General features: G+C 43.1%; 1 protein-coding gene across 1 annotated transcript; it reads right to left on the bottom strand.

Annotated features, from left to right (window-relative positions):
- Positions 1-5,744: 5,744 nt before the first annotated feature.
- Positions 5,745-10,807, bottom strand: LOC308373364 (neuronal vesicle trafficking-associated protein 1-like; the record flags this gene model as incomplete). Its single annotated transcript, XM_080848838.1, has 4 exons — positions 5,745-5,963; positions 9,788-9,898; positions 10,059-10,178; positions 10,688-10,807. The coding sequence occupies 4 exons, from the start codon at positions 10,805-10,807 to the stop codon at positions 5,745-5,747; spliced, it is 570 nt and encodes a 189-aa protein (XP_080704964.1).

The raw sequence follows: 10,807 nt of genomic DNA, 5'->3' as shown, positions 1-10,807 counted from the left end.
ATCAGGTCCCTGCTTAAGCATGCGTTAATGCCATTTGTTTTCTGTTCTTAAACAAGCAAACGTGCAGCGCAGCACAGCGTAGCATGGCGTTATCCCAGTGCTAAATCCGCAGCTCTGGGAGAATTTTGCGGCACCAAGGTCGTGACCTCCCCGCGGATCCCTTCCGAAGTCGGCCCTAAATCTCAGCGGCTCAGGCGCTGAACCCAGATCAGGCTCGGCGATCGGGGCTTCGCCTTATTCATTAGCACATGAAAGGCAAGGCTGATCCCAGCGCAGCTCCCCCACACCCCTCACAAGCAGCCAGCCCTCGCTGTTCTCACCACTGCCAGCAAACAGAAGACCTGCAGGAGAGCTAGGCTCCTCCTCTCCTCCTCTCTTAGGGAATGATGGCTGGCCACAGGAGAATTGAATATGCTTATTATTAACCAGTTGATAAACAACAATGATATTATGTCTTTGTCTAGGCCGGGCTTGGGGTATGGGGAAACTGCTGTGGGAAGTTGGAGATGATTTGCAGGTGGTTTATAAAGTGAGAGGGAGGAGCTGAGCTTTCTCTTTTCTCCTTCATTAATGTGTGTAAATCTTGTCTTTTGGAGGTTAAAATATTTTATGTTTTAGAGGTGTAATTGTGTGACGAAGTTAGTCAGTGGTTTAATAAAGGATTGGTAAACCTCTCCTCTCCTCTCCTCTTCTCTCTCTCCTCTTCTCTCTCTCCTCTCCTCTCCCTCCTCTTCTCTCCCTCCTCTCCTCTCTTCCTCCCCTTTCATCGTCTCTCTCCCTCCTCTTATCTCCCTCCTCTCCTGTCCTCTTATCTCCCTCCTCTTCTATCCCTCCTCTCCTCTCCTCTCTTCTCCTCTCCTTTCATCTCGTCTCTCTCCCTCCTCTTCTCTCCCTCCTCTCCTCTCCCTCCTCTTCTCTCCCTCCTCTCCTCTCCTCTCTTCTCCTCTCATCTCGTCTCTCTCCCTCCCCTTCTCTCCCTCATCTCCTCTCCCTCCTCTTTTCTCTCTCCTCTTTTCTCCCTCATCTCTCCCTCCTCTTCTCTCCCTCATCTCCTCTCCTCTCTTCTCCTCTCCTTTCATCTCATCTCTCTTCTCCTTTTCTTTTAAAAGAGGCGTAAAGCCTCACAGAGACGGGCAGAGGAAGGTAGAGACAGGAGGCAGTAGTCATGGCAATGGGAAGTATTTTCTGGAAAGGCTTTGATTTATGGTTGCTGTGGCAATGGGAAGCTGTCCTCTGGGTGAGTGTGATTTTCTGGGGGTGACTGTGATTGACGGTTGTCATGTGTTTCATCTGTGGTGATTGCATAATGAGGCCCATCATGACATCAGCACAGACCATGTGACCAGGGGATGGCAGCATTCCTTCTCTCTCTTCTCTCTCCCTTTTCTCTCTCTCTCCTCTCCATCTTTTCTCTTTTTCTCTTCTCTCTCTCAAATTTCAAATTCAAATGAGCTTTATTGACATGACAATTTGTTGTTATGCCAAAGCATACAATTTAAACAGGGTTTCCATTTAGAAAAACAAAGATATGGCAAAGACAGATCTAACTTCTACTTCCCCTACTTTCTTTCTCTGCTTCTCTCTCTTTCCTTTTATTTTATTTTCTTTTTCCCTGTTCCACTCTCCCTCCGTCTCTTTCTCTCCTCCCACTCTCTCTCTTCTTCTTCTTTTCCTCTATTTTTTCTGTCCTCTCTCTCTTTCTCATGTTCAGCCCCCCCCCCCCCCTGTCTGTCTGTCTGGGGCCAGTAGGCAGCAGGGGAGAGGGCGATCTGGAGAGGGATGAAACGGGGAGAAAAGCGCTGACTGGAGGATCAAAGCTACGCTTCAGCAGGACCCAACCCCATCCACCTCCTCACATACCAGCCTATAGTGCAGGGTGTGATGAAAATGATTAGACTTTATTTACAAACTCACACAGATACACACACACACACACACACACACACACACACACACACACACACACACACACACACACACACACACACACACACACACACACACACACACACACACACACAGTCACACGCACAGGATCCACAGCCTTCGTCCACCTCAATCTCTCCTGAGTCCTTGTTGGCAGTGTGTGGAGGGGCTTGATCAAACATGAGGTCTGTTTAAAGGCTTCCAATAAATGCTTTCTTACTCTGACACACACACACACACACACACACACACTCACACTCACACACACACACACACACACACACACTTGGTGCATTTACATCCATGCCTCAGGCCAAGTGTCAGTCAGTGGGAGGGAGTGTGTGGGAGAGGAAATGAGCATCAGGGCCGGATTAATTAAACACAGCCAAACAAGGAGAGCCCACAAGTCACTACACACACACAAACCACTTAGCCAAGCTCTGCTAAGGAACATATTGCTTTGGAGAAAAACAAACACATACTACATGTCATACAAACATACATACAAGTGCACAGACACAGCCATACACACTCATTTACAGTATGCAACATATCAAGTATACACACACATGAACACACAAATCAATCTAGCTATTTTAATAATTACACACACACACACACACACACACACACACACACACACACACACACACACACACACACACACACACACACACACACACACAAAACACACACACACAAAACACACATACGCTCACACGGACATGAGCACACTGCAAAAATACCAAACAGAGAAAAACAGCTTTTTCTGTTTTTCTTTTGTCAAATTACATTTAACTACCAATTGTATGATTAATTAGATGAGAGTAAAAGGAATTTGAAGCATATTGTAAGCTGACCTTCCAGCAAAGCTTTGGCAGCTTTACAGCAGATACTGCACTTTGCCTCCGTTTTACTGCATTATAATGATATCGCTATAGTAATAAGCTGCAGTAATAAGCTGCAGTAAGTGAGCATTTGTGGAAGGAACAACACTTGAGAGCTTCCTCTATATGAGGGCATTTCAGGCCAAAGCCAGAGTAGATCAAATGTGTGATGCTAACTGGTTATTATGGTATTATAGTATAGTATGGTATAGTATATTAAAGCAAAAAAAAAACCTGTTTAAGAATAGTCATGCCCTGTGTCTGTTCGCATTTTATACTTGGACATACTATTAACATTTTATAAAATTGTCTCAACCTCTAAGGGGGAAAAAATCAATGTAAAGTAATATTTAAAAGACAAAAGAAAATATTTTGCATTTAATAAAAAATAGATTAAAGGAAATATGTCAATACAAATGTTTCCATTTTAAACTAAGAACCATAAAGGCAAATCAACGCCCCATGCAGAAAGAAAATTAAAACATATAGAGCATTTCCTACTGGAGTAGCTAGCCGCTAACTACCCTTAACTAGCAGTAACTACCCTTAACCTAATTATGAGTTTTGCAGTATCTGACATATTTCTTGGTGAAACCAAGGGCAATGCAGTAACTGCACTCTGCTTTGGTTATATAGTGCACTTTTGAAGATACTGCAAAATAGAAATTGTAATACCTCTGGCAAATGCCGCAGTAAAACAACAAAACTGTAATAGATTGAAGAGAAGATGCAGCACTTTTGATTGGTGCAAAAAAGTGAAATTGCAGATACTGCGCTTTGCCTTTGTACGGCAGCTTACAGAAATAACTCACAAGCCCGGAACAGAATCAGAATTAGAATGTTTAATTTGCCAAGTACATGCTGCTAACAGTTTATGGGAAATCAACTTGGAAAAGTGAGTCCATCACTCGCTTCCTGGTTCATAGTTTCCTTTTTACTCTGATACAACTAAACTGGAATGATTACTTTCACTAACATCAAATTTAACACACTCAGAAACATTCAGATGGATGGAAAATACGATAGACAGCACAGAAAAAATATACTATATAGGAGGTATGCAGGATTTAAAAAATAATGTTCATTTTCATATCATGCATGTCGTCATGACACAACGTAGAGAAGAGACCGTGGTAATGTCCTAAAAATGTTTAAGCCACACCTAGTGCTGAAAACCAGACACACATGTACGTGTAATCCAGATTTGTATTTGGATTTAGCTACATGATTATACAACCACAGTTCATCTGAGGCATACAAACATTAATACTGCTACTACTACTAATAATAATAATAATAGAAAACATTATATTTTTAATGAATAACACCAGCACACAACATGTTGATTATACAACCACAGTTTATCTGAAGCCTACAAACAAAACTACAAACATTAATACTACTACTACTGCTGCTACTACTACTAATACTATTACTACTACTGCTGCTGCTGCTACTGCTACTACAACTACTACGACTTCTGCTACTAAAACCAACATTTCATCATACTACTACTGCTATTACTACTGCTATTACTATTGCTGCCACTACAACTTCTCCTACTACAACTACTACGGCTACTAGCGCTAATAATAATAATAATAATAAGAAGAAGAAGAAACACATTATATCATTTCTAATTAATAACACCATCACACAACATATTCTTTATACTTTCAATTTATTTTATTAAGTACTCTGCAAGCTTTAACTGAAACACTGTGAACACTCATCAGGACATTGCAGATTTGCAATGTAACTGGATTGGCAAAAACAGAATAAAGGTGCATTGTAACTGGATTGGCACAAACAGAATAAAGATGCATTGCTCCACAAGAGGCCTGTTTATTTAAACTAGCTTAACTGAAGCTAAATTGAAAATATAAGTAACAAATGTATACAAGTACAAATCTTTGTCTGCCTATATAAATTATTTTCCTGGTCGATATGTCAAAATTTGAACCACCACTACAAAATTAAGATTAAAGATTAAATTCTGTGTAACTTTAACTTTCTTTTTCAGGCATTTTGCAAAACAGAAGAATGTTAACATCAAACTAATCTAAAGTAACATTTATCAGTGACACTTTATTTGGATAGTCCGCCAACAGAGACTTTACAAATGGTTTGTTGAAATAAAAAAAATCCGTTTAGTCTTTTTAATTGTTTACTGAACATCACCTTAACCAAACCCAACCCCTAACTTTAATCTTAGGCATAAATTGTAGTTAACAGAGTTTCAACAGATAGTTTGTTTATAATCTGAGCATCTGTAGGTAGTATGTAGGGGACCGCCAAATGAAGTGTGACTCATTGATCTACTGATTGGTGGCTGTTTCTATTTTGTCAGTAGCAGACAACAAAGAGAAAGGTCAAAGCTAAAGGTCAAAGAGAAGGGTCAACACTGGAAAGAAAGAGGATCTCACACAGATGACACACGCATGGTCATCAGGAGTCAAACTCGTGCTTTAGAGAGAGAGAGAGAGAGAGAGAGAGAGAGAGAGAGAGTCCACTTCACCTTGAGCTTCGAGCTCCCTCGGTCAGCAAGTCTCTGATGAGAGCACCTGTACATTTTTACACATATTTCATTTAAAGACAATTATAGCATGGACAGCTGTATTATACCACGATGCTGAAGGGGTGAACAAACGCATCCTGGCTTTCTCCGTTCGTACATAGCAAGCATATTCCCTCTCAGCATTTAAATCTTTTTTTTTATGCTACAACAATGACTTCAATATCCATGTAACACACAGATACACATATTTTCACACTCACACACACCCACACACACACGAGGACCCATCATCTTCATGGATAGTCTATCCCAAATTCCTTCTTAGGAACAGTAATGATTTTTCCCCCGTCAGCAAAAGCCATACCTCAACAGGTTGTCGAGACTCACTGAGGTCTCTGATTGGCTTCCAGCTGTTATTGGTGGGCCCGTTCAGCCTCCTCATTGGCCAGCTGAGCCTCCTTGAGGGCATTGACGATTGGCAGCCAGGAGGAGGGCAGCAGCTCAGGCATGGGCCTCTTGCTCTGGCCCATGCGGGCGAGGGCAGAGTACAGGCTGCCCTGCTGGCCCAGGGCAGAGACCGCCCCCTGCTGTCCGGAGTGCATAAGACGCGCCTCAGGGGTACAGTGCTTAGACTGGGGGGCACAAAACACACACACACACACACAAACATGAACAAACACTTATAAACATACACACACAAGGCAAACACCCACACACAAGGCAAACACCCACACACAGAAAGAAACACCCAGATGCATGTAGATACACAAAAATCAAACATACTGTACATGCTATAGTGCAGCAGCTTATTTCACAAATAATTCTGGCTCATGCCATGATAACAGCACTCAGTCCATAAAACAATAACCATCACTCGACCCATGTTATCAACTGACCCAGGTAAAAAGCTAAGGTAAGGGGTGACAGAGACCGAGAGAGAGATTTAGTATACCTAGTGTGCCTAACATAGGTTTACCATAATCCTACTCGCACTGTAATGAATCAGTCTTTCAGTATCCCGTTTCGGTGAGAGTATTTCCTCTGATTTGCACCCATTACCCATAGGCTCTCAGCTACTGTGATTGGCCAGACAGTGACCATGTGATCCCCTGAGGGCAGAAACAAGCCTGGTGCTTCTCACACTGTGCAGTCCATGCTGTGCAGATGCGATTATCACAGGCTATGCTAATCATGGGCTATGCTAATCACAGGCTATGCTAATCAAGGGCTAATGGGCTATGCTAGTGATGCGCTACCTATGCTAATGTCTGTGGCAGCACCCATATCAGACAACAGCTCCTGAGGAGTGGTGAACAGTTAGAAGAGCAGAGGCAGAAGAGTGTCTGTGTGGGTGTGTGTGAGAGAGAAAGACCGAGAGAGTGTGTAGATTTAAGAGGGAAAAAAAGGTAGGGGAAGAGGGTGAAAAAGCTGCAGAACAGCCTGGCTTGGTAAGGCAGTCACAGCATGTGTGTGTGTGTGGGTCTGTCTAAGGGATTGGACTATAGTCACAGTCCGTAGTCTAAGTTCTTAGAGGAGAGTCCCTGGAAGAAAATTTCTGAAAGGAACCTTGAGAACAGGAGCACCACAGGTTGGTATGACTCTGGTTTGAGTCTAGTCTGGGTCTGATTTGAGTCTGGGTTGAGTCTGAGTCTGGTTTGAGTCTAGTCTGGGTCTGATTTGAGTCTGAGTCTGGTTTGAGGCCTAATAGGTGAGCTCTCTCCAGCACCAAACAGAAACCAAGCGTGTACAGGAAGCAGTAAAGCAGGTACAGGAAGCAGTAAAGCGGGTACAGGAAGCAGCAAAGCGGGCATAGGAAGCAGTAAAGCGGGTACAGGAAGCAGTAAAGCGGGTACAGGAAGCATTAAAGCAGGAGCATCTCTGGCAGGTAGACGGAGGAGAATCTGAGAAGACTTCAAGCCACGGTGTCTTGTCTTTGTGTGTTTGTCTCAAAAGGAATCTAGTTGTAGTCTTGCAAATAGTGACCCTGCAAGATCACCTTTTTGCAATATCCTAAATGCCTAAATGCCTGCGACCAATGACACCTTGCCTTTGCATGTGAGAGGTGTCAGACTTTAGTCTTTTCAGAGTCCTCTAGTCTAGTGTATGGCTAGCATAAGATGGATCCAGAGGCAATTGCTACGTGGGATTCCCTCCTACAGAATGCGGGGGATTCAATTTGAGGGGTGGGGGTGGGAATGGGTAGGCAATACAATTCTGGAGGGGGGGCAGCTTCTTCTGACCACAAATCCCTTGGGTCATGATTATAAAATCTTAAGAAGGTGCACAGCAGAAACAGCTCGCTCAGATGTGAGGGGTCGATCTGATAAAGTCCTCTGGTGTGGCTGGGTGGTCTGGGCCTCAGGACCGAGCAAACACAGACTACGCTGTCTGCCGTGGAAGAATCCAGAAAAAAATCACTTGAGAGGAAAGAAGGGGGGCTGAGAGGCTGAGAAGATGTTTTCAGTAAATCAGAGGAAGATGAGAGTCAAACAGATGTATGTGTCAACTGGCCCTGAGCGCTGTTTGTTATGATACAACTCTTCTCAGGGGCTAATGTGTGTGTATTGTATGTGTCTAACGTATGTGTTGTATATGTATGTGTGTAACATATGTATTGTATGTGTGTAACATATGTGTTGTATATGTATGTGTGTAATGTATGTGTTGTATATGTATGTGTGTAACGTATGTGTTGTATGTGTGTAACATATGTGTTGTATATGTATGTGTGTAATGTATGTGTGTAACGTATGTGTTGTATGTGTGTAATATGTGTGATGTGTAGTTTATTGGCAGAAATTTTCAGATTTTCAGTTGAAAACTAAATCACATTGACTAGACCCCCACATAAAAATACCTCCCACTCTTTGGTATCCCTTGTGGATTGTTTTAGTGCTCAAAATATGTTCAAAGCATGTTTACAAAACCCTACAGTTGTAATGCACGTTGTCAGGGGAAACCATGAGCGTGGCAGTGACCTCATCCTAAACACAAAGCCTTCAGGGCATCTCATCTGGTCCAGCCACAGACAGACAGAGAGACAAGAGAGAGTGAAGAGACAAAGGCCGTGAGAGAGAGGGGGAGAGGGAGAGGGAGTGTGGAGAGAGTGAGAGAGCACCATGGAGAGAGAGGGAGAGAGAGAAGGGAAAGAGTGTAGAAAGGAAGAGAGAAAGAGTGTGGAGCTTGGATAGTATGACTGTGCAATTCATCACATTTTAATTTCAAATATGATTATGGCAACAATGTAATCGAGATAAAATTATTAATTTTCCATATTCCGTTTCGCAATGATGCTCTCATTTCATCTTGTGTTACAAATCAAGCGCATCCTTTCATTTAACAGCGGTGCGATTTCACCCTTCCCTAAAATGACCGATGCCACTCTCAGCCCCTGAAGAGGCTGCCACACTGCTGAAATTTCACACGGTTGAGTATTCATTACGTACTATACCGTTACATTTGTGAGCAGGCTCAACATTTTATAGCTGAATGCTACGGGCCTAATGTACGGGGCAAATAACTAACGCCCGTCAGACGTAAGGGAGTTGCCTACTCTATAAGAGCAGTGGTGTAGAAATTTAAAACACAGAGATATTAATGTTGAATTTAAACGGTTCTCATACACTCTAAATTGGGCAAAATTTAATTATTGTACAGGAATAACTATCCGCCCTGTTTAGAGAGGAACTTTTATGCTTTTTTCCCTTTCCTTTAGTGTGTTGTATAGCTTTTTGTGCATGTAAACAGTCAGCAAAGATACAAAGCCCAAAGTACATGCCAGAGGATGTAACTCTCTCCCACAGAAACCACTTTATCTCAGCTGTTTGAAATGCCTCGGAATTCCGGCCTTTTACCCTTTGTTACAAGATTATGCAATCATGAACATTGAAAATCGTTTAAGAAACGATTCACCTTTTCGCAGTCATAGTAGCTAAGCAGTTGAAAGGCTAGCCTAAAAAGTCCATCTCTGACATAGTGTCTGCATCTCATCTGAACTGTCAACGTGTTTAGTATGAAATGTTGGCAAGTTTTTTTGATTAACAGTTAATAACAATTGTGTGTACGTAACTCTATATACTATTTCTAATAGTAAAGAAGACAAAATAAAGGTTAGTATATTATAATATAATAATATCAATTTAATAGGCATGGATGATAATACTACTTCTCAAAGTTATTTGATAATTATATGAAATAAAAGTACTAAGGGACCGGCATCGCATGCACAACCACACCACTGCTGAAACATGTCCTCTGGGAAACACTGAATGAGTAATCGTGTTAAACAATTGGGATTATGATTCCCCCGTTATGATGGGGGGGGGGGGTCATGGAAAGGGAGAGAGAGAGAGAGAGAGAGAGAGAGAGAGAGAGAGAGAGAGAGAGAGAGAGAGAGAGAGAAAGAGATCGCTAAAGGAAAGGGAGAGCGTGAGAGAGTGTGTGGCAGTGACCTCACCTTAAACACAAAGCCTTCAGGGCATCTCATCTGGTCCAGCCACAGAGACTTGAACATGACCAGCAGGAGAAGACTCGCCAGGAGCACCATGGCAACAAAAAGTCCTGTGAACTGTGACGCACACATAGACACACACACACACGGGCAGGCATACACACACATACACGTGTGCATTTAGAGTGAAAGAGCGAATTAAATCCTGTTTTAGTAGCCGCAGTAAACTGCAGGTGAAAAGGTGCGGCGCAGTCTGAGGTAGGGGAGGCTGCCTCACCTTGACCCTGTCTGATAGGCCGTTGGGGAGGTTCTTGCTGAGTCCTTTGATATCGGGGAGGAAACTTCTCTTCTTCTTCTTCTGCTGGTGCTGACTTGCAACTGTGGTTGTCACGATCACCTGGAAGGGGGGATGAGGGATGGGGGGGGGGCGGGCAGGAAGGTGTGGGAATAAATGGATCACAACTTTGTCGCTTATTCAACCACAACTCACATCTCTGCTGGGTCATGGCTGCCAGCGGATGTGTATCTGTCTACTGTGACCTTTATCTAGTGAAAGACAACTTTTTGTTTGTGTTTGTATTCATATATACATACAGATGTGTGTGTATTGAAGTGTCAGTACTTTGAGACTAATTGCCATGGAAGACCATAATAGTCTGAACATGTGTGTGCATGTGCGTGTGCTTGTGAGTTTTCCAGTGTGTGTGTGTGCATGTCTTTGTGTTTTTTTTGTGGGTGAGTGTTTGTGAATATGAGTGTGTGTGTGTGTGTGTGTGTGTGTGAGAGAGAGAGAGAGAGAGAGAGAGAGAGAGAGAGAGAGAGAGAGAGAGAGAGAGAGAGAGAGAGAGAGAGAGAGAGAGAGAGAGAGAGAGAGAGAGAGAGAGAGAGAGAGAGAGAGACACTCACCTTGTCAGGGAGATGGTGCTGAAGCTTCCCAGCCTCAAGAGCTCGTATCAGGGGGATGCTGTCAAAGCCTTCCCCCTCTGGCCTCTTCTTCTCACCCAGACTGCTACCTGGCTTCACCAT

This window comes from Sprattus sprattus (assembly GCF_963457725.1).
Source record: "Sprattus sprattus genome assembly, chromosome: 12".
NCBI lineage: Eukaryota > Metazoa > Chordata > Actinopteri > Clupeiformes > Clupeidae > Sprattus > Sprattus sprattus.
This window is presented reverse-complemented; position numbering and strand designations above follow the sequence as displayed.